Source organism: Chaetura pelagica, unplaced genomic scaffold, assembly GCF_000747805.2.
Source record: "Chaetura pelagica isolate M959 unplaced genomic scaffold, ChaPel_1.0 scaffold103, whole genome shotgun sequence".
Lineage (NCBI taxonomy): Eukaryota > Metazoa > Chordata > Aves > Apodiformes > Apodidae > Chaetura > Chaetura pelagica.
The window spans coordinates 1328169-1352422 of NW_009953004.1; the positions used below are offsets into that span (position 1 = coordinate 1328169).

Sequence of the window (24254 nt, forward strand, 5' to 3'; positions counted from 1 at the left end):
TTAGATTTGTGGGTTAAAAGATGTGTCTCTACGTGTGTGTCTCTATATATACACCCTCCAAATCCCTGAAGATTTCCAGTGCTTTTAGAAGTTGTTTTCAGAACCAACTCTGTGATAGCAAGCTGTTTTCTAAAAGTCACTGCATGCTTTCTGAATTTAACAGCACATCAATGTTTTATGACAAATTTTAATCCCCACTGGAAGCACAGTATGTGTAAAAGGCTTTGAAAAAAATAAAAAAAGAAGTCAGGCACTTGCTTAGAGCTTGTCAAAAGCTTATCTGAACTTGTAAATCCTTAGAGATTTCCCTTTCACCGTAGGCTTTAACTCTATCTCAGTATCAGTACAAGTTTTCAGTGCCAGTACCAGGAAAATGGAAAGTATTTGAACTAAAAGGCCAGTATCTAATGAATAACTTTGTATAAGATTCTCCCATTGCCCCATGCCATTAGATTTTTTGAGTGCTGAAGGCACAAAGTGCTCAGTCTGACAGTCAGTGCAGCCAGAAATGCATCAGGTCTGATGAATTAATTGCTGCAGTTCCATGCCAGCAACTCTAGTCAGAGTGTTGGTAAGCTTCTGAAACAATCTGAGAGCAATAATTATGTATTTGTAATTAATTGTAGGTGTAACAGAGACCATTGCTCCAGGGAACTGTGTGGAAAGGGAGTGAGAGGGAGTATCTAAGCCTTGCCTGCTAAAATAAGTGGGCATAAGTTATGGAATAGCAGAAGAAAGCTGATTCTTAAGCCTTAAACTTGAAAGACTTCCAATTTTGAAAAGAGTAGAAAGGCTTGGTAGGAACAACTCTTAAGTGAAGAAGCCTCCAATCTTCAGAGAAGTGGGAGACTATCTTAGGTGAAAAATATTTTGTTGATATTATTTGGGTAGAGTCTGTCAATTTCTTTCCATTGATGCAAAAAAAGACATTTTAGAATGTTAAATCTGGAGCACTGGGGCAGTCATCAAACTGTCTGATGGGAGGCACAACTAACTTGCACTAAATTGGTTGCAGGGATCACAAAATATGTGAGCTGATCTTCCTCTTGCTGGTCTTGAAAATTATTTACGTTTTTAACTACTTGATCTTATTTATGAAAACTTTAACTTTTAGCAATTGATATCATTAATCAGAAGTTGTGTCAAGCAGTAAGGAAATTTTCATATGGCAGATTTAATTTTTTTAAAAATTCAATTAAGTGGATAGGATAGGATTAGAGAATACCAGAGCAGAATACTGAGATTACTCACCACATGAAGAATTTTATTTTCAGTTTCGTACACTGTACAATCCTGTGGTAAAATAAAACAAAAACAATTAATGCACATTATTTTCAGTTTCCTGTTAAGAAAGAATGCTTCATGCCAACAAGTATCTCTTACAGATTTACCTATTAAGACAAGTGATCTTGAGTTTTGTCATATCCAAAAGGTTACTTTACAGTCTTAGGAAATTTGACTTCTCTGGTGGCTGGTTAACCTCAGGAATCTATTCTTCAATACTAGCAACAATAGAAATGTAAGGCAGAGGGAACTGATTCATGATGGTGAGAAAAATAGTAATTTGAATTTCTGATATGTCAGATTAATTTTATTAATGATGCACAGAGCAAGAGATACATTGCCTAGCCTTAAATGAGGCAGACTATTTGTTAGCTGTTCTACAAGTTGTGTGGGGTGCAGACAGTTGTGTTACCACTAGGTAGACTGTGTTATTATAAAGCACAGGAAGAGGAAGCAGAATAATTGTAGAACAAGTACAATTCTAAAGATGTCAGCTGTGGTGTGTCCACACTGCCAGTTTGGTTTGCTTCACCCTTTGCTTCAAGGCCCTGGTTATCTACACAATCCACGAGGGACAAGACACAGCAGTGGTCCCATCTCTTGAGAGGAGTCACGTAACTGCTCAAGCTTTGGGCTTTGGAAGACAAAAGTCACAGCAAAAAGGAATGGAAAGGACAGAGGAGTGCTCGTGGTGAGCAGTGCTCCAGGGATACTCAGGGGATCTCGCTGTCCTAAGGCCTTCACAGAACAGCCCCACCCCAGCACTCCATTGCACAACATTGCTAGTGACTAATTTAAAGTTGACCTGAAAAACAATATTCCTGATTAATGCCTTTATTTACTTAAGACCTACAACTTCTAGAGCAGTAATTTTCCTATTTTAGTTACCATTTTCAGAAAAAAGAAACCTTACCTCGACCTAACTTGAGTCTCTTAACTCCTGAATCTCTTCACTTGCATCTCAATTTAGTGATATTAGAGTGACTCGAGTATTACTTCTCCTTCATGAAACGAAGCATATACATACCTAAAATAGATTCACTGCCTCTACTACTCATTAACATTTGAAGATTCCCTCAGTGCAACCCTTTGTAAGGCAGGAGGGAGTCAAGAAAAGGCGGCATTTAACCCTTTCCCTCAGGAGAGGGCCCAGGGCAGCTCTTCCCGCCACTCAGCCCTCCACATCACCACGCTGGCTCTACTAGCTGTATTTCACTAAAACATACAATTAAAAGGAATATAGAGAAAACTCGATTTCGCTAGACAGAGTGAGGTTAGAACAGACTGGTCACCTCTGGGGCCACAGCCCCCAGCCCGGCCGGGCTCTCCTCAGCCCCATGGCTCCCGCTCCCTCCGACTCAGGCAGCCCCTCCACTCATGGTGAGCACCTTCCTGTCAGCAAACCGGTGCTTTTCTGCAGCAGCACCTGAGGAGGAAATGTTCCTGGCATATCCCTGCACCTCCCTGTGCTCGGGGACCTACATCCTGGCCCCGGGGGGAGCACCAAAGCCCTGGGAGGGAGGAAGGAAGAGGCCGCCACAAAACGCCCTGGGGATCAGGCAGGGTGAGATCCTCACACCCAGAGGCCTCTTATGACAGGAATCATGCTCTAGTGGCACTCATTATTTATATTCAAGTGAATTAATGGTTAATCACAGAAAAACTATACCAGGAAATTGCAAAATACTTCTCCAGATGTGACTTTGGGAAGTTAAGGATTTCAGGAAATCCATTTAAATACGTGGATGTGACAGGTAAAAAGTTAATTGCTTTAAACTTGCCATGAAGTAATTCCAACATCCTCACTCCATTTACTCCAGAGGTAGATGAGCAGCTCAGCCTGTGGTACAGCAGCTCAGATCCTCAGTTCTGTCCCATCTACTGCTCAGCTCTCAAACCTTCCTCCCAGGGTGCTGCTTGGAGGACCTGGTCCCTCAGCCCATCTGAGGCTGCTGCAGAGCAACTTCAGCCTGTCCCAGTCTGGGAGAACAAGCACCTGTCACACCCTCAGCTCTAAGGGTCACACTTGTTTTAGAGGATTGGCACCTTCACAGAGGAAAATAATGTCTAAGTGAATACAGGTTAAAGAACAAGAAAGTTAAAATCAGAAGATTGTGAGGAACACAGAAGAATTTACATTAGCAGTTCATGGCCAAGTATCCCTTTGATGTTTCTTTTGTATTCAATACTGCTATTTTCTACAGCACAAAAGAAGAATTCAATTAGTCAGTTTGGTTGGCAATGCCCAAGGCAGTCTTCTGACAAGTTTTACACACTTCAAACATCACATGCACCATCTTCTTTTAACCCTCCAAGTACCAAGAGAACAAAATTATCACAGCAGGACTTGCAGATTGACTTCAGAGCTAATGGTCCTTTTAAAATTATTCCTTTAATTTCTGTGCTAGAAATACGAGCTTCATTCTGAACAAACTTAATTACTTCAGGTCAAAAACCAGAGGACTTATGAAATTTTACTGTTTTGTAGAGCAGAATTAATGCTAGCTATACTTATGTTGCACATTCAAGATTACATTAGCATTAAAAATGTTAATGGCTTTGGGATTCCTTCCAAAATAGATGCATATTGACTTTTTTCTTTTAAAAACATCAGACTAGTTTAACTGAGAGGTTAAAAGCATTTATAATATTCTACTAAAATATTAAGATATGTAGGTCACAATATGCTTCTGATTTATTTTTCTCTGATACATAGCCATGCACTAGGGATCTCATTAAAATAAAAGATCTTCCAGGACTGACATTTGTAGAATTTTGATCTATTTTTCTTAGAAAATAAATAACTGTTAAAGTGATATTCTTTCCTATATCCTCCGTAAAACAACATGTTAAAACTGTTCTCAGAGTTAAAAAAACTCTATGAAAAATTAGTAGCTGTATTCTATTTCCCCTCTGAAAACTGGTAAAATACAGGAATTACCAAAGATAATCAGAGTAGCAGGATTACATACAAGCCAGCTTCTGCACTACCCAGAACACCCTGCCTTCCAAAGGAACACTGCACCTTCACAACTCTGATAAGGTAAACCAGCATTCTTTTGAATATTCATAAAGACAAAAGGGTCAGGAGGAGTCGTGCTCAACCACACTGCATTCATCATTTTAGTTCTGACTTCCAAAAGTAAAAAAAATATGCAATTACCAAAGAAATTTGCAGATACCATCAAGAAAGTTTCATGGCAGATCTTGAGGACACTTAACCAACACATAAAAATACTAAAATATTTAGTTCATTAACTTAGTGCATGAGTTAAGTCAACTACTGAAAAGAAACAAATCCTATAAAAGAGCAGCTCAGAAGAGAACTTAAAACCTTGTTTTGTTTGCCAGGTGAATGTCATTCCCCAAAGTAACACTGCACTGAAACCTACCACAGTTTTTGAGTGGTGGATATGATAAAGTGATCTTTAAAATATATTGCCTGCATACATAAAATAAAACAAAACACTCTTCTGGAACTTATACATTGAAAATAATGAGATTCTCTGAAATGAGGAAAATATACACCAGTAAATACACTAAAGTAACTTCTTTTACTTGGTTTAATTACATTCTTGATCATAACCTATATTTCCAAGTAAAAGAAGTTACTTTAATTACATTCTTGATCATAACCTATATTTAGAAAACTGTGAACAGATGTTTGATAACAAAATGTTCTTTAGAAAATGCAAGCAAACTAAGATTGAAGGGCTGAAAGCTGAAGTCTGCAAAGTCCAACCTTTAAATAACACCGTTTTCAGTGACAGGTGCTGAATCACAGAGTAATTCAGGTAGAAGGGACCTCTGGAGGTTGTCTGGTCTGACCACCAGCTCAGAGGGGGGCTGATTTAGAAGTTAAATCAGGTACAGGCAACTACCAATGAACAACAATTTCGTACAATTGCAGTACAAACTAGAGAGTGTTAAAATCAAATACTTCATCTTAAACATAAAGTATTTGACTAAAAATAAGGTAAAAATCTAGGATATGCTCTCTGAATTTACTTCAGTGATGTTAATTAACACAATTATAGGAGAGAACAAGCAAAAATGCATTTGGCCTTTGTTGGAAAAAAGCCTGACTTGTGGTGACATTCTCTGGTAAGACACAGAAACTTTTTGTCTGGAGAATGTTTGTTCGTGCCATTTAATGCATGTATCAAAAGGAGCTGTACAGGTTTAAACATCTTTGACATCATCAGGAAAAAAAACAAACCAGAAAACCATCTCCTACTAGAACAAGTAAATTATTTTTATTCAATGAAAAATTAACCAACGGTGATATTTTATGAACAAAATTCCAGTGCTGTTCTTCCAAGTCAATAAGTTGTTCTTCCAGTTATCTTTCCCCAGGGCAGGCTTGACACATGACCAAATCCAAATCCAAATTCAGTTCAGTTAGGCTGGTGGATTCATTTTCAGAGCAAAAATGAGAGCTAGTCTACCTTGAAGCTGGACTTGAAGCTTGACTTCAAAATGAAGTGAATGGATATTTGGAATACTCTGATCTAACGTGCTTTTTTTGCACGTAATCAACAAATGTTGATGGGACTCTGCACCTCAAAATTAGGATGTTTCTTCAGCTTTCTGCATAATGCAATTCTTTTATAGCATTTTAGTGAAGGTGAGATTGTGAGGGATGAGAAAACTGAGTAGAATAAAGTACATTCCCAAGCATAAACTGGCATGGATAAAACTCTTCTAAAAGAAGAGGATAGAGATCAGTGTCCTTATAACCACTACAAGAATATATTGTTCCCAGACAGACAAGTGGCTGCTAATTTGTTGCAGCCTTTCCATGGTATGTAAATAATAATATCCAACACTGCAGTTCATCTGTTCAGTTTAAATATTAAGATGTTCATACACAAAGAACACAATCTAAAAGCCAAAACATCTACTTGCCCATTAGGTCTAAGAGTATGTCACTCAGACACATGATGCAGCCTACCAAGAAGATGCACAAGCAGTGTCTCTGTTAAACTCCCATCACACAGTGCTGCCCCCAGTTTAGAAGGAAGTTCACGTGGAGTGGCAGCTTTAAGTTATGCACACAAAGCATGTTCATTTTGCACAAAAATAAATCTCCAGGTTGAAGACATTCCTCACTTAATGTGCCAAATGCAGAACCTCGACTGCTGCTTTCACACTGACTAAATATCTAAAATGTACATCATTCATAAAGCAAGGAGTATCTGAAAGGATCTGAGATCTAGGTTTCTATTAGTTATGCCTTTCAATTCATATTTTAGCCTACCATTAAGGCTGCAGCTCTGGTTTAGGAGAGGTATTTCTGCTTTCACACATTAAGATCAATTTTCCTCAGATTTAGGAACAGCAAAACTGTCTCCCTAGGAATGATTTTGTTCTGTTCTTTTTGGGGCTGAGTTTAATACACTATAAAAAGATCTAAATAGATGACTATCAAACAACACAGATCTGAGAACAAGACGAGGAAAAGACAAACTTTAATTGGTAACTGAGCCAAAGAATTAACTCAATATTTTTCAGCTTGGAATGTTTTGGAGTTTATGATAAAAGGTAGATGTTTTTTTAAGTTGTCAGAAGGAGGACAGCTCTGGGAGTGGAGCTGAAGAACTGAAAAAAAGAACCAGTCTATTGCTGGCAGAGAACTGAATTACATCTGCCAGAAGCAGTGAAATGACCAGGAGAAGTGGATACAGCAATTCAAAATTATATTATTTTCACCTGGACCACAGGGAAGTCAAAGTTACACAAAGTGCAATATCAGCTGAAGGGTGGAAACAGAACCCAAATTTTTATACTGTAGAGAAGTTCATTTTGCTTAGTCTGTAAATCAAAAATAGCCTAATGCTATAAACACCATGTAAGAGAAAGCTTAATAAAGATACATAAATAATTAAATGCCTACATAGGGATTTTTAAACCAAGAAAATAGAAAAGGGATCTTTGATTTAGACTGCAAAAATGTATAAAGGACAACATTTCTAAAAGGGATAAAACTGAATATTATAAATTAAGAATAATCCTGTAAAGGAAAAGACTGATCTTTATCAGCCTTAGTTATTTTTCTCCAAGAGCTAAAATGAAATTAAAGAGGAAAAAAAAAGAAAGTTTGCAGGATGCTACTACTCCAGGAAACCTTTTAAATTAAATTAGTTCTGTGATTGACCTACTGGGAGGTTACATGGAAAATAGCCCAGGACAGAGGCAGGTGATGGACCCTGCATATTGAGGCAGGGTCAGTTGAAGGGGGTTACAAAACTAAGCTTTAGCTAAGGTTTCTTCTTGCTTCCCTGCTACAGTCCTTTTGTCTTTTGCTTCATTCCAAGACAGCCCCATCTGTTCTCTAGCCTCTCTACAGCTTTCAATAATGTAATTTTTTCTTATCAACATTTTTATCTACTCACAACAGGAAACTCTTTGTAAATATTTCTAAAACTAATTTCCACTCAGTCTTTCTGTAGCTGTGTCACCTCTTGTCTTAGTTCAGGTGCAGACACTGTCAGACACTCATTATTCGTATACTACCTAGCACAACAGACCAGGTAAGTTAATCTTATATACCTATGGATTGTATTATATTACTTAATGAATGTCAGTAATGATAATACTACTACCCTTACTTGTTCCATATTTGGTTTAATGTTATAAATATTTCATATTACTCACAAAACAGCTGGCTTTCCTTTAAGGGAAGGAGCCACAGGTTCTGGATATATCTGTATGTATTGTATTTCCCTGAAAGCTTTTTGATAATTCATATTCTAATCTATAATACACTGTGAGCAGTAGTAATGCTGTTCCCCACTGTGGCTTTGTTCTTTTGTTTAACACCTGCTTGGTGATATGTAACTTAACATGAAATTGTCTACTCAAAAGCCAAGTGGATTATTTTTAACTTCACACTGTCCTTCAGTCTATCCAGGTATACAAGGATAAACAAAGTCCAAACATCTTTTTGTCACTCCTGGAGAAAGAGATTATGCAAAGAGCAGAGAGGTAACACTGAACGGTTTTTCTGGCAAAGTGAAAGCTTAGCAATGTTTTACCTACTGCAGTTTTTAAGCAGCAGTATGAAGGGGGCTGAGAGTGGAAGACACTCTTACCTGTTGCACAATGGTGGTTAGTTCCAGGCACAGTTGAACAATGTTGTTTTTCAGCAGTGAATATTCTGTCACGCTGACAAATGGGGACCTGTGGCAAAGCAAGGACAGCTTTATACAGCAGCAAGGACTGTAACTCCCGTGCACAATGTGAGCAGATATATATGCAAAACAGGGATCAGCTCTGCACAACAGAGATGTGCAACACCCAGTCATGCCCATCTCCAGCAGCCAGCTATGCAGCTTCTGTAAAACATGACTTTGAAACCAGAAAAAAATGTAGGCAGGATGTAAATTGGGTTTTGGCCAGAATATAAGAGGATACAGTTCTTGTGGAAAGTGGAAACAGAAGCTTCCATAAGTAGTTGAGATTTCTCTTTTAGGGCTCATTTAAAAGAAGGCATCTCTAGTACAACAGCAGTCTGCAGCAGCAGTCAGCACCTTGATCCAGAGAGCAAAGCAATGCTCACTTAGTCATTAACAGCTTCCTGCACACTTGGATTTTCTTCAGGCTGAATCTGACCCCATTTGAATGTATAAGAGCTGACAAGGTTGGAGCCCAGGAGAATATGACTGCTGGCACTAGGTTAGGAAGATGTCACCAGGATTATACAGATCCTGTGAAGGAGTGTGAGTCACTCTCACTGGGATTTCTAAGGTGCCATCTATCCATTCAGAAGAATTCTGAACCAGGATAAAGCTATCCCATGGTTATAACTCCAGAGAAATAGAAACAAACTATAAATGCTCTGATGCTTTTTTATGTTTTGGTTTCAGTCTTTCCACAATTCAAAAATTAAACAAACCAGGAGTGGTTGATTGTTGAGAATTAACCAACACCACAACTGTACTTAACACATTCATCCTACTCTTGACAAAACTCTAATAAGAAAATTTAATTTTCAAGCTAAGTGAGTACTAAGATTTATTTAGAATATCCTTAATTTAATTGCTCAAGAACAGCCTTTTTGTCTTTTTAAAGGCTGAAGAACAGGTCAAACTCCACAATTTTTCTTCCTTACCCTTATTTCTGTAATTACTGATGATGTCATCACTTCTGGCACTAAGACAACTTGAAATAGTATAGAAGTGTTCCTTTCACACAAAATACTATCAGACTGCAAAGAATCTAAAAAAGCAACTGGAGAAAACTTTAACATGCTCCTGACAGAGAATTTGCCTCCAATATTGGAGAAATTTGCAAAACAGCTGCCTTTTTTTTTTTTTTTTTTAGAATGAAAGAGTATATGAGAAGAAGAAAGAACAAATACAAAACAACCCCAAGAATTATACTCGTGCACAAAGGATCAAGGAATAGTAAATTACCTGTCCAGCCAGGCTAGTAAGTTCTTGGCAGCACCAATCAGGTCAACTACAGAGGTAAGAAAATCATTTGGCAGTCTTCTGGAGGCCCTGCCATCATAATGGCCACTCCTCCTTCTACCCGTTATAAAGTTCTGAAGATTTTTGGCTGAGGCATTCAGCTTGTGAGACAGAGTCCTCAGGTTTTCAGTCTCCAATCCATAATTCTGAGGAAAGCTGCCTTTTTTTTTTTTTTTTTTTAGAATGAAAGAGTATATGAGAAGAAGAAAGAACAAATACAAAACAACCCCAAGAATTATACTCGTGCACAAAGGATCAAGGAATAGTAAATTACCTGTCCAGCCAGGCTAGTAAGTTCTTGGCAGCACCAATCAGGTCAACTACAGAGGTAAGAAAATCATTTGGCAGTCTTCTGGAGGCCCTGCCATCATAATGGCCACTCCTCCTTCTACCCGTTATAAAGTTCTGAAGATTTTTGGCTGAGGCATTCAGCTTGTGAGACAGAGTCCTCAGGTTTTCAGTCTCCAATCCATAATTCTGAGGAGAAAGAAGAAGGTACACAGTTAAGTGAAATAGCATGTTGTCAGCTAGGTGACCAAAACTGAGAGGTTACACGTGGTGAGTGGTACTGGCTGAAAGGACCAGATGTGCCAGATGTGACTGTGCACCCACCCTGTCAGCATCACCTCCTCTGCTGTCATCAACACCCAGTGCTACAGCCCCGTGCCCATGGCTCCACCTAAGTCGCTGAGGGGAAGACAAAAAGAAACCCCATGTGTCTCAAGGCCTTTCCAGTGTTCCAAAGAGAAGATGAGTCAGTTCACTGCCCCCTACCTGCTGTGGTGCAGGGTTAACCAACCATTTGGGTGTCTGCTACCTTGGAGAGCAGCTCTTGGCAGTCCTGCTGCACTGGATCTCACTCAGATTTCTATTAGTCCCTCTGCTTATCTGTCATAACTTACCCTTAGTAGAACTTCCCTTTCACTTATGCCTTGAATTAGGGATCACATTTTATATAGCCTTAATGTCAGGCTTTTACAGGAAAATTCCTTCCTCAACCTGAAAATCAGCTTTCCAAGTATGAATTGATTGCCTGCTATTAATTTCAACTATGCATAAGCTACAGAGAGTAACTGATCATGAATATAAACTTTAACTTTTCCACCTAATCTTCTTCCTCAGAACAGAGAATAAAGAACCACAAACACAACACAATTTGACTCATAACAAGCTTATGAAACAGGTTGTAAGGAAGTCAAACAAAATACAAACAGATATTTGGTAAAGTTGTTCAGACCACATGTACCTGGTGCTTAGGACTATGCCTTTTTGCCAGCCACAAAAGCTCACTCTGAAAAATAAATCAAGCCCCTGCCTCCAACTTAGAGGACAACCTACAAGGAATGGAAACACTTTGCTATCTTAGTTATCTCACTGTAAAGAACTTAGATTTTGAAATAATTTTAGATTCTAAGGACAGAATTAGTTTAGTTGTTATATATGCCTAAAGCACCACAATCAGTTAGGGAGGTTTGGAAGCATCCAAACTGGATAGTGAAACAAAAGAAAGCCACATTGGTTTAGCTACAGACAACAATTATCTTCATGGTTTTTTTCCAAAACAACCACTGTACAGTCAGCACTAAAGTAAACCATTTCATTTTGGAAAAGTGTAAGGTAAAAAGCAAGTTGTATTTTATATTAGTACACCATCTGCTTCATATTTGCAGCTTATCTTTCTTTTTTTAAAGCACTGAAGGAGTTCCCTCCTCTATTTTTCTCCCTCCTTTTATTCGTGCCGAGGTGATGAGTAAATGGATGTACTGGGACACACTGACCAGCTAATAACCAACTAGGCAAGGTTCAGCTTCCTCTCAGAGGGAGTTTGATGTTGCACACTCAACAGCACCTTGCAAGGATGATAAACCAGATCCTCCTCTTTTTATTTCCAAATCTAACCTTGCTTATCCCTGTGGAATAAAGCAGAAATGTTTCTTCTAATAATTCATTGCTGCATAAAAGCTCTGAAAACTTGTCAGTTTACTTTCAAGAAAAGCCAAGCAGGAAGGGAAACAGTTTGACCAGTGGATCTATAAAAGCCAGTACAATTTTACTAGAGACGAAGTGCCTGAATTCTGCAGAAAATATGCCAGGTACCAGCAAGAGAAATCAACTGCTCAAGTCATTGGAGAACACAGAGAATTGAAAAAAAAAAAATAAAATTAAAACCCACCTAGAGTGGAAGGTTCTTAATTTTATCTGAAAGTTAATTAATTAACACACTGGTGGCAACCTCAATTAATGTCAATATAAAATTTAAAATATAGCAAAGCAGAGATAAAATATGTCCATGAAGATAATCAGGAGATGAAAGGAAATGTTTCAGTGCAGCAAAAGTGCTGATTCAAGTTAGTGGTTTAGCTGAGACTTAGGAAGGGGAAAAGATTAAAATATTACAAGGATGACAGTGAATCAATGTCCCTAGAAGACAGAGACATTGTATTGCTCTAAATTTCAGCTTGTCTCAAATCCAAGATCTTAAGGTTTAAATGAAGCAACCATTACCAAATGGGGAAAAGAGTTGTTAAAAATAATCCTTTAAAGTATCCTCTCCAAGCACCTCACCCTAATGCCCAGCACCACAGCTGCACACCCTTCCTCTCCTGCACCATCCAACGCTACGAAGCCCCCCAGGCTCCACGGACAGGGCATGAGAAAACTACTGCAAGAAGCTATGGCCTCTTTCAGGCTTCCCTGGGCAGCAGACAAGGTGATGGGATACAAAAGAGTTTGCTCCAGAAAAGAACAAAAAGAGGGGTCCACATATTGGAACTGTGTTAATTATGATTCAGTGAACGTGTTCAAAAACATGGATGGAGAAGTTGCAGTTGGTGACAATAAGTGAGCAGGTGGGCAGTCTCGTCCTGTGCACATGACACTGCAAACATCCACATCTCTTCTAATTCTTGTAGGCATCTCATCTGGACAATACTAACTGAGAGAGTCTTAAAACTGCCAGACTAAATAATTATCACAGCTACCATATCAGACTTCAGTTTTCGCACCAATATATTCTGCTCTGGCTCTGTTAAATACATGTTGTTATTTGGAGCCACACCATAGAAATTATGCTCCTGAGCCCATAAAATTCTGTTTCCTGGCAGGCAATTTCCTTTTTGCACAGTAAATCCAAGATATAATTTCTGGTTTAAAAAGAAAGAAAAAAACCCCAAACCTCTCAAAGGGACAAGAGGGTGTCATTAGCACAGGCAGGATTATTATTCATATCAAGAGTAGGGGGAAAAAGAGACAAGCAAGGTTTGCTCCACTCCCTAGTTTTGTTTCATGCTGCTCAAGGTTGTTGCACAATCATGTTTTACCAAATTATTAGTGGCAATGGACATAGAGGTTTAGAAAAGAAATACTATTAAAGCAACCCCAAATGTTGTCTGTCCAGGAGCACACAGCCAGAGTTTGTCAAATGATCACAGAATCTGGATCATGAACCTGCTCAGTGAGAACAGAAAGCAGATTAAAGCCAAGCTCACTCCATGGCAGCAGAATGGTCTGACAGGGACATTGCAGAAAGGGTGACTGCTGGAAGAGAGTTACAGCACATCTTGAGCACAGAGAGATGTGACTGGTAAATCTATTCAATATTTACTTAAGCTTCCTCACATAAAAACACTGTTCAAACACAGTAAGAAATCTGTACATCCACTGAGTATAATATTTTATATCTATGATATTAGTACCCTCCCACAAAACAGAGTTACCAAATTATCTCATCTGTTCCGACTGATTCAGTAACATATTTTAGGTTGGGGCTCAGCAATTCCTCGTGCTCTATTCAATGACAGTACTTGGAAAGGATTCCAAGAGGTAGAACTTAAATACAAATGTGAGAGCAGAGCCAGACAAGCTTGTTATAGAAGAATATAATTAGTTGTAATAAAGCTGTGCTTAAAGTAACACTTGTTGGTGAGATGTACAACTGACTCAGGTCTAAGAATAAGTCTGCTTGCTGCCTGTAAAACACGTTCCAATTTTAGCAATTTCATTCCCTAATTCTCCCATTTTCAAGCTACCAGTGAGGATTGCTGCCACCCCCTTCCTCCCCTCTCCTGTTGCAGTTTGAGATGCCTGCTTCAGTGCTCCTGGTGCTGAGGGTTAGTGCAGGGTGGCAAGAGCAAAGAGACAGGACAGATCACCTCCTGGGATTTTGCAGTTCATCATCTTGTTTTTTGCAAGTATAGAAAAAGCAGGTGGCTGTTGTCAGAAGTGCTAGAATTCAGGTGACAGTAGAGAAAACAAGGGCTTTTTTAACACCCTGAAAAAGACTGCTGTTTTTACTAGAGCAGAGTGGAATATACAATGCAAGAGAACAGTTGTTGAATACTCCCTATAGTTAAAAATTGAAGTTGGAAATTGAAAAATAGGGAATCTGCCTTCAAACAGATATTTCTTCCTTTTTACCACAGAAACCTAAAATGCAGAAAAAGCTAAATACACTGTGACAATCAACCCTCCTGCTCCATGTCTGTATCATGATTCTGGTAGGAAGTTTCATTCTTAAAAGAGCATGGGAAAATGGAGTAATTTTTTTAATCTGACAATATGACACCTGGGGGTTTTATACATTCAAAGAAGTGGAATGAAATAAAATTCAGCTACAGGTTAGGGTGTTTTCATATCTTATTGCATGCATGTAATAACATCACAAAGTGGTATTTTTATGGTAATAAAACTATCTGCGACTATTTTTAGCTTCTAAGATAAAATAGTTCAACCTAATTTAGCAAACAGTGAGGTAAAAAATATAACAGGATAACAGATACACAGCAAAAAAATTGGTAAGTGATAAGACTTTTGTAAACACTTGAAGATCAAAAGCAAAGCAAGGAATAACTGGAATAGGAGTTTGTTTCTTCTGTGGAAAAACCCCCAGAGTTATGTATTTAAAGGAACTAATATAAAGAGATAGTTTTGTTATAATGTGACATACAGAGGTAAAAAGTGTATGTACATTGAAATTGACTTGACACAGGATATCATTTTAGCTAAATAGTTGATATTTCTTAAGTAATTAACTTTTAAATTTAAAACATTCGTTTTTAATTAGTTTTTTCTTGATGTTGCCATTCCTGTAAGAAGTCAGTGTGATGTATGTATTAATATATTTCTTAATATCTATAAACATGTGGATGAATACTCAGCTTTTTCTGTAGGTGATACTTTGAGAATGTTAGGATTTCCACTAAACTGTAAGGTTCAGAGAAACAAAAGGCAGAGCAGAAGACCTGACTGGGGAGGGCAAAGGAAACAACCCCACTGAAATTCAAGCATTTTACAAGAAGCTCACCATGGTAAGGCATCTAAAATTCCCCCAGCCTAAATACTGGGCTCCCCTCCCACTTTCACGTTTCGTGCATAAACTTCAAGAGTCCCCACAGTTTATCCATGCAGCCCAGCTGTGGTGGCCTGAGCTGCAAGTCTGTGTTCCAGACAGCAGCAGGAAGACCTGAGGACCATTTCCAAAGCCAGCCAGTAGCTGTGCCATGGCCCTGCCAGTGCCACCCTGCCCCAACAACCAACATGCTGCTCCCCTGCTCCCCCCAGCTAGGAAGCAGCACCTAGCTGCTTCCCACCCTGGCACACCCACCCTGCAGGGCTCAGGCTCCCAGCTGCTTTAACCTGCTGTGCCCTCTTCCTGAGTCCCAGCACCACTGTGTGATGAGCAGGATTAGGATCTTCAGCTGGATCTTCAGGCACATCTTTCCCACTACAGTTTTTGTCCCATTCTCAGACTACAGGTAAATTGACTTAAAAGTTCTTGTGGACCTGCACCATGTTCTGCAGCTCTGTGGGATGCTCTGCCTCTCCTGGGCTGGGGGAGAAGGGCTGAGCCCCACCTGCAGCTCACAGCTCTGAGTGTGGCAGCACCAGCCTGCTCCCCACCTGTCCCCCTGGGAACTGGGTGCAGCACACAGCTCTGAGATGACTGGGAGAGAAAATTCCCCAAAGCAGCTCTGGGCTTTTGGAATCTCCTTTGGGAAAACATGATGAACCAGATGGGATCTCACAACTCCCTGCTGCCTGCACGGCTGTTTATGCTGCCCCTGCAAAGGCCACAGCTTCATAATGAAAATTACAGTGTTTGTGACAGCACAGAGTCATTTACCACTTACTGAATAAAACCAGGCAAATACAGGCTGCTTAATAAAAGCAAAAACCACACACTCTGATTTTACCCTAAATAATTACGAACTTGAATAGAATGGAAACCATCACAACATGCTCTTTTTCATTTCCTTTCTGGAGGTGTTTTTAAAGTTAAGGACCCAATAGAAAACACAGTAGAAACCCTAATCCAAAATACTTGTGTCTGTAAACATTCATTTCATCAGATAAATTTGTTAAAGTTTTGTGATAATATTTTATGATACAACCTAAACTGAAGTTATAAAAATAATAGGAAGTCAAAGTGTGTGAAGCATTTTAAAATGCATTTTAGTCAGGTGTGTCCCTCTTGGATAGAGGGTGCAAACTAGATAGAAGGATCTGCAAAGTTGCTGAATGGTTTGCAGTCCCACTAGACTTGCTGCTTGAGGTCTTTTCCAGCCTAAATGATTCTATGATTCTAGTTCATTATTAAACAGTATTGGTCCCAGGACACACATCCTTAAAGGACATGACTTGTTACTGGTTACAATCAGTTGAACTACTGATTGTAACTACTTGGATTTGGCTATCCAGCCAATTCCTTACCCACGTCTCTCCAACCCTAACCTTGTATGATACCTAAAAATGTCTTCCAGATAAAACCAGCTAACAAAATCCATTAGTGATTATAAGAATTAATATACAAGTTCAGGTCTAGACACTAGAATCTAAAACTGAACACAGGTCCTGAATGGTAAAAATGGGACAATGATTATAATAAAGTGCAAGTTTTGATAACACTTAAGGAAAATTTAAACAAATCAAAGAACCAGTATATGTTTTACCAAGGAAAGCCTGAATCAGAGATCACTCAGCATCAGACTTGTCACTGTACAGTAGTGTTTTAATTGGGGACTGATCATAATCCCATAATCTGGGAGCAAAGGAGTAAGAGGCAGTTGAACCCAACATGACCTGATTCTCAGAGTGTCTTATCACAAACCCCCACTCTGTACAGTATAATTTATCTGTCTGTAGGAAATGTCTAGTGGAATTACTATTACAATGGCTGTTCCTGTTGCTTTATAGCAAGGAGATGCTGTAATGCATGGCAAAGTACAGTAACACACAAAATTGTACCTATTTTGACAGTGATCAGGATCCATTTCCCAAATTAGAGAAGCTTATGAACTAAATTTGCTTGCTCTGGATTAGGAAAAAATAGAGGGTACATCTGGATCTGTGCTACTTAAAATACTCTATTTTCATATTTAAAAAACATAAATTCCTAGCTCCTATTGTTTTGCAAACTCTACATATATTAAGGAAATGCATTCCATCTTAGTGGCTGGGGACTGCAGTTCAAATGAAATATTGTCCAAATTTGTTTCAGCATTTTCTTTAAAAACTCTCTAAATCAGCAAATTAGGAACACTATGTAACAAAAATAAACCTTCTCACTATTTTAAATAACGTTTGCCTCTCAGTTTATTCTAACAGCTAAACTGCAGCACTATAACCCAGTTTCTGTGCACTGAACATAATGATGTTTCATAAAAATAATGGAATTTACTAATAGCCAAGGCAATGCTGTGGAAACATGCAACTGGTTTGGATGAACAAGAATTAACTGCTTCTTATCATCTACCTAAACATTTTTAAAGTCACTTTTACATTGCAGCTCTTGCTACAGATCTCTGAACAAACTGTGTAAACTTTTCTTGGTCTGCTTAATCGTAATGAGTCCACATGATTTAAATTCTGTAATATCCAAACACTCTGCAGTTGGGTAAGCTTGAGTAAGCTGGGACATCTTAATGTTCCTGTACATACCCATACCTACCTACAGAGAGAGAGTGAGAATATGGTGTTGTGGTACAAGTATCTAAAGCACAAAAAGGTGGGAGAAAATTAAATTGTATTTAGCACAGGCATTTAAAAATGTCTTACAACATTAAACAAAACCAAGAGGCAATCTGTCAGGCTGATCACTGTGAGATACACACATTTTTATAAATGCATTTTTAATTTTTATCTTGCCAGACTGTGTTGTCACACAATATGATCCAGCAAATCATGACACAAAGTAATTTTTTATTAAGATTTGAAAAAAACCCCAATAAAATCTACAGCTCAACGATTCCCATGATAATGTTGAGTATAAAGAAATTGTACTTAGATGCCAATAAAATTGCATATAACATCACAACATCTGGTCCCAGTTAACTTGGACCACTGGTCTGAAAGACTTAGAACATACAGAAGCTTCACTCTAATACATCCAAATACATTTTAAATGATCATCCCACTGTCACAATGTGTCTGCTGGCCACATTCAAGGACTATCTTAATGTCATTATTTTCCATATGCTTTTTTCTATTGGATTCCTTTTATTTTCTCTACCCTTTGAAGAGATTTTTATCTACTTATTTTTTAACTTTTAAAACTTTCTTATATTCTTCTTCACAGTTTCAGATTACTTATTCAGCAAGTACCCCCTCCTAAGCATACTAACACAGTGCTGAGTGTACTGCACCATCCACGCTATTTATCCTCTGTCAGGCTGACTTCTGTGCATATTTAATAGCTTCAATGTCAACCCTCAAAAAGGAGGATGAAACAAGTTAGTCTGTTTTGTGGCTTTTCACATTGGAAGATAAATTGTTTCCCATTACTTCAGTTCAGTATTAAGGCTTAATATGCATATGGTTTCAATTAAAAAAAAGAAAACAAACAAACACATGTAAGCCAGACATCTGTGGTGGTTGACCTCTTCCATATGTGTATGGAAATAAGCTATGGGGAATACGCTGATTTGGGATTCTGGGATAAATAAACAAGACCAAAGGATGACCTAGCAGATACCACCTCCAAACCCACACCAGACCATGAACTGCTCACTTTTGAAAGTGATTACCAAGCATTGCTTGCAGTGATGGTCACCACACTGCAGGCTACTGCCAGCACATTGTGTCTCTCCTAAAAATACTTCAGTTACACCTAAATTCTTCTTTAAAGTCTCTGTTGTGAATTCAGGGAACTCCACTGGCTTAATTTCAAGGACAGAACGTCTCAAGCCTTCACTGTACCTTCCCAGAACTCTGATCTGTATCATTTGCTACACCCTTCTCAGCAAGATCTGCTGAAGACTGTACACAAGCAGCACACTACCAAATCACCAGAAACCTTTTGTACTTGTTACTAAAACCTTGTGACCAGTTAAACTTTGCTATTTATTTCATAATAACAGTTTTGTGTAAGAGGCAGAAAGTCACAAGAAGTCTCCTTTTCCACTTTCAAAAGCACCTCTTGAAATGAACTGTAAGACAGAAACACAAGATTGCAGAGGATACGAGTTGAGTTTGTTACACAAAAATGAGAAATTTTAACAGTAGTGAATTATTCCAAGTTCAGAGGATAAATGATAGGCTCATTTTTGGAAATCTAATGCTGACACTGAGGTCAGACATTTAGCTCAGGTTCATGCAGAATTGGTAGCTCTCAGGAATTCAGGCAGCTTACAGCAATTGACAGTGTCACAGAGTGGTATGAAAATTAACTCACTGGGGAATTTATGAAAGGAATTGTGCTCCTTGCAAATAAGAAAACCAATTTTTCAGGTTCTTTTTTCCATCATACAAAAATGTCATCACTCTCAACCCTACACTGATGTACTCCCTGTACTTCCTTGGCAGAGGGGAATCTCCATGGGACAAGCACTGCATTGCCTCATTCAGTACAGATCCCAAATCAGGATCTTAAAGAAAAAATGAACTATTCCTTTCTACAAGGGAAGGAAGATTTTGCTAATGAAATACATCAGCAATAAATAAAATGTAATCCTTTCCAGTAAGTAAAAGCTACAGCCTTAGAAAAAAAAATTAAAGAAAAAGTTAATGTTAAATATTCATAATGCTGTTTATACCTCATTATTCAAAATACCATACAAGTAGTAGTGCATTTATTTTTCATTAAAAGACTAAGAATTACCAATGTATTTCACATGGCCTGTTACATAGACAACAATTTCTTTGATATTTAAAAAACAGAATCCTACACCCTCTTTAATCTAATATGCCTTGCCCCTGCTTTTTAATGTCATTCCCTAGGTCTGAGTCAATATTCCATTAGCTGGATTCAGTCAATGAACTGCCTTTTAGTGCCTGCACATCCCAGCTGGGAGGCTGGCACTGCTGGCACACTATGGGCACAAGGTCCTGCACCACAGGCAAAGCAGGGCTCATGCAGGGCTCATGCACAGATATTTATAAATGGTGCTTTAAAATGGCAGTGTGAGGAATAACAAATTGTTTGGTGAGCTAGATTTCAACAACCTGTGCCCTCCTCATTCCCACATCCCATTCTTCACATGACACCCACACCATCTGCACTGGGACAAAGGCTGGTGGCACAGGCTCAGAGTCAGGGAGAGCCACATCTGAGCTGGCTGCAGAGCCCCTGGGCACAGACCTGTCCCTGACCAAATGGCTGATGTCTCTAGGATACATCCCCCTGGCCACCTGCTGACCTGCACAGCTCCTGCAGCCTCCCTGTGCTGTTGAGCTTGGTTGAGATTGGCTACAACCTTCCAAACTTCTTAGAGGTGCTACAGGGATAAGTGCTGCAGACATGGCAGCACAAACACAAACCCCTCACCTGCCTTGATCAGTAGTCTCACTTGGATGTTTTGCACAACCCAGCACATACGGGAATCATAGAATTTTAAGGGTTGAAAGGGACCTGGAAAGCTCCCCCAGCCCAACCCCCCTGCCAGAGCAGGGGCACCCAGAGCACATCACACAGGAACGTGGCCAGAGGCGTTGGAATGTCTCCAGAGAAGGAGACTCCACAGCCTCTCTGGGCAGCCTGGCCCAGGGCTCTGGCACTCTCACACCAAAGAAGTTCTTCCTGAGATTCCCATGGAACCTTCTGGGCTCCAGTTTGCACCCACTGCCCCATGTCCTGTCACTGGACATCACTGCACAAAGCCTGGCTCTGTCCTCCTGACACTGCCCTGAACAGATTTGTGCCCATGGATGAGGTGGCCCCTCAGTCTCCTCTTCTCCAAGCTCAAGAGACCCAGCTCCCTCAGCCTTTCCTCAGCAGGGAGATGTTCCCCTCCCTCTAGCATCTTGTGGCTCTGCACTAGTACATGGGGTTGTTCTTCCCCAGATGCAAGACTCTGCACTTGCCCTTGTTGAATTTCATCAAGTTTCTCCCTGCCCAACATCTCCAGCCTGTCCAGGTCTCACTGAATGGCAGCACAGCCTTCTGGTGTGTCAGCCACTCCTCCCAGTTTAGTGTCAGCAGCAAACTTGCTGAGGGCACACTCTGTTCCCTCATCCAGGTCATTGATGAAAATATTGACTAGTACTGGTCCCAGTACTGACCCCCGAGGGACTCCACTAGTGACAGACCTCCAGCTAGATTCTGTCCCATTGACCACAACTCCCTCTCTCAGGATTTTAGAAAAAGTGTTTTCCTTCCACAGACCCTGCTTGAAGTTTTATTTCTGTATTTGCAATAAAAAATGAGAATGGCAGAGATACCACTGAACACTCCAGAATTCAAAACTTAAAAGGACTGAGTTGAACTCTCATACAAAAGCATGGAGCTTCAGTGGCATCTTTCTGAAATCATGGTATACTCTGCAAGGTCTTTGTTTTTATGCTTTACTGAAGAGAGCACTAACTTCTCAAGATCTCATGATGAAAACAGGCCAACTTAGACATACTTAGTGTGACAATGATTTGAAGCCATCAGGAAGAATTATTTAGCATGCAGCATGTGTCAGTAATGGTCTAATAGACATGTGTGTCATGCAAGACAACAGCAGATAAGACTGAGAAGCTACCAGTATTGAAACAGCCCTTTTTTTGCCCTGCTAGTTTTCCCCTTCTTGTGCATCAAGAATTCAAAGGATAAAAACTACGTAAGCCACAGTTATGAGTCTTGTTTTTACAAGTCAGTGCACACATGGATGTCTGAGCACAATAAATGATTGTGGGTTTGCATCAACAACCAGCAATTATGTTTGATGTCAACCAGTAGAGGAGCAAAACCCAGTGAATTCCCACTGTCAGAGCTGCACCATATTCAACTAGAAGGAAGTTATCAGTTCCAAAATGTAATGCCTGTACCAAAAGTTAACAAAACCTTAAGTGCAGTCCACAGCCAATTTCAAAACATGTCTGACTAGATTTATATATTTAGCCAGTGTTTCTGCACTGTCTGAAATCAGTGACATTTCCATAGCTCTCAAAAGCTGGGTTCTCACCCAAATCCACTTGGCCAAGGTTCAATTATCTAAGCCATATTCCACAAAAGTTTCACTGTCCTTTATTCTGCTGTGTATGTTTACATGTACCAGTCATTCTGGCTGCAAAGCCCCAGAAGTTCCAAATCACTGCCCCCTTTTACACAAATGAAGGCACAATTGTTTACTGTTAAGCATTATAGCATAATAATGCTGTCTGAAAAACACATTTACTTGAGACACTATATTCTGCAGCATGTATATTTAATGGCATTCTATATAAAACCAGGACTCTTAAAAACAAGAGGCTGTGACAGGTGGCCAGTTTTGTACCTATGGTTTTGTATGACAGCATTGCTACTAGTCCTATGACATAACAAATGCCATTGCAAAACCAGAGTGATCTAAAAAGTTTAACTTGACTTGAACCATTTTCCACATTTCTAACTTAGAGCTTCAGCCTTTCAAGGTGGTCAACACTTGCAAAAAGTCAAATGCCCACTCTCCTCAGGGCCCTGTGAAAACATAAATGCATTCTCAGCTCCCACAAATATGATGCAGAACAGGAAAAAGAAAGGTGTAAAGCACTGTTCACCTAGGAAAGTAATGTTTGTGGTAGCACTGATGAGAGGCTCTCACAAGATTTATTTTTGTGTTTAATCCAATAGACACTAATGTTATCAAAAGCCATCCAGAAATCTATCAGCTCATTTTATCACAAGGTAAGAAATGACACAGGGCATTACAAGCATTATTTTTTTGTAATTCCTCTTGTGTAGAAAGAAAAAGAAATGAAAATGTGAGTCCTCTGCTGCACAGCCTGTTCATGTCCAACTAGCAGGCTATTCCATACACTTCACACTGAAATGCTAGGGAAAGCAGTAATTCATATAAATTCACATAAATTAATTGGATATGTGAATTCTAATTAGTCCACAATGGCTAGGTAAGCATACTTAGGAGACCACACTGCTGCAGACAAATCAAGCATCCAAATTTTGGCTAGTCTGTGGCTTGGGACACAAGAGAGCTTACTCAGAAATTCAGCATATTGGAGCAAGGCAGCAGGGGAACAAGGTTAAAAAAACAGAAGCTAGTTTTCCTGCTTTGTGCTGCCCACTGTTTTTTGGCAAACCAGACTGCAATGCAATACAGGAGACCTTCTGAACCGAAGGAGTTTTTTCTTCTATCACTGTGCAGGGGAAAATGTCCATTCCTTCATTCCTAGTAGCAATTGTGATCACTATCATCAGCCTTGAAGAGACTGAACAGAAGGGCTGAAATTACATGCAAAATCATTGTCTTCCAGATCTAGACCTCAAAAGAAATCTGAATAGTGCCAGAAGTGAACGTCCCATGAACATCCCCTAAACTAGGGGTAGAGGAATGCACACAAATTATGACTATAGCAATGCTATTTGCATCAAATTTCAGCCAGCATTTTTCCTCCTGCCCTGTTCTCCACCCTCAGACACATTTGGTTTTTCAGAACCCTATCATTAGCCTATTCATTTGCATACATTTCTGCTACCCAAACACAGAACCAGGCATAAAAATATAGTTATGGATTGTCATAAACAGATTATTTTATAAATGTATAAATGGAAAGAAGTACATTTCTTTTTCAGAAGCATCCAGTAGTTCCTGTAGTAGCCTATTCACTGCCCTCACCTGCAATGGTTTAGGATCTTCATTCTCACTGGGACTTAAACAGATGCATTTTCAGAAGAAAATTACAGTTTAACACTTATTAGAACATGTTTCTCCCTATTTTGTGAAAAAGAATTATTGTGTGACAAGAAAAAAATCTTTCAAATATGTCAAAAGACAGGAAGATCAAAAGTCTGTTACTTCTTGTTAAGTCTGTTAACATTGTCTTGATGTACAGGCAACTGATCCACATAAATTCAAGGAGTCAATGCAGAAAATGGGTATTTTACATAAATTTTGTTTAATGTAAACTCAGCCTTGAGTAGGAAGAACACAAATTCTTAGAGCCTCAGGTAATTTATCTGAAGTTTGATAACCTAAAGACTGGATGCTTTACTTGATGAAGAGAGTGAGATGTGGTCAGCTAGAACTCACCTGGCCCTCAGTGCACTCCCTGCCACTCCCTTCCCCATTTGCTCTGTATGCA

The 24254-nt window shown here is 39.3% G+C and overlaps 1 protein-coding gene across 1 annotated transcript in view; it reads right to left on the reverse strand.

The window, feature by feature from the left end:
* LOC104387815 (connector enhancer of kinase suppressor of ras 2-like) overlaps positions 1-24254 on the reverse strand; it is a 192501-nt gene that overhangs the window by 84786 nt on the left and 83461 nt on the right. The window contains 3 exon segments of the mRNA XM_009996606.1: positions 1252-1293; positions 8379-8466; positions 10033-10235. Of these exon segments, the coding sequence (XP_009994908.1) occupies positions 1252-1293; positions 8379-8466; positions 10033-10235 (333 nt within the window).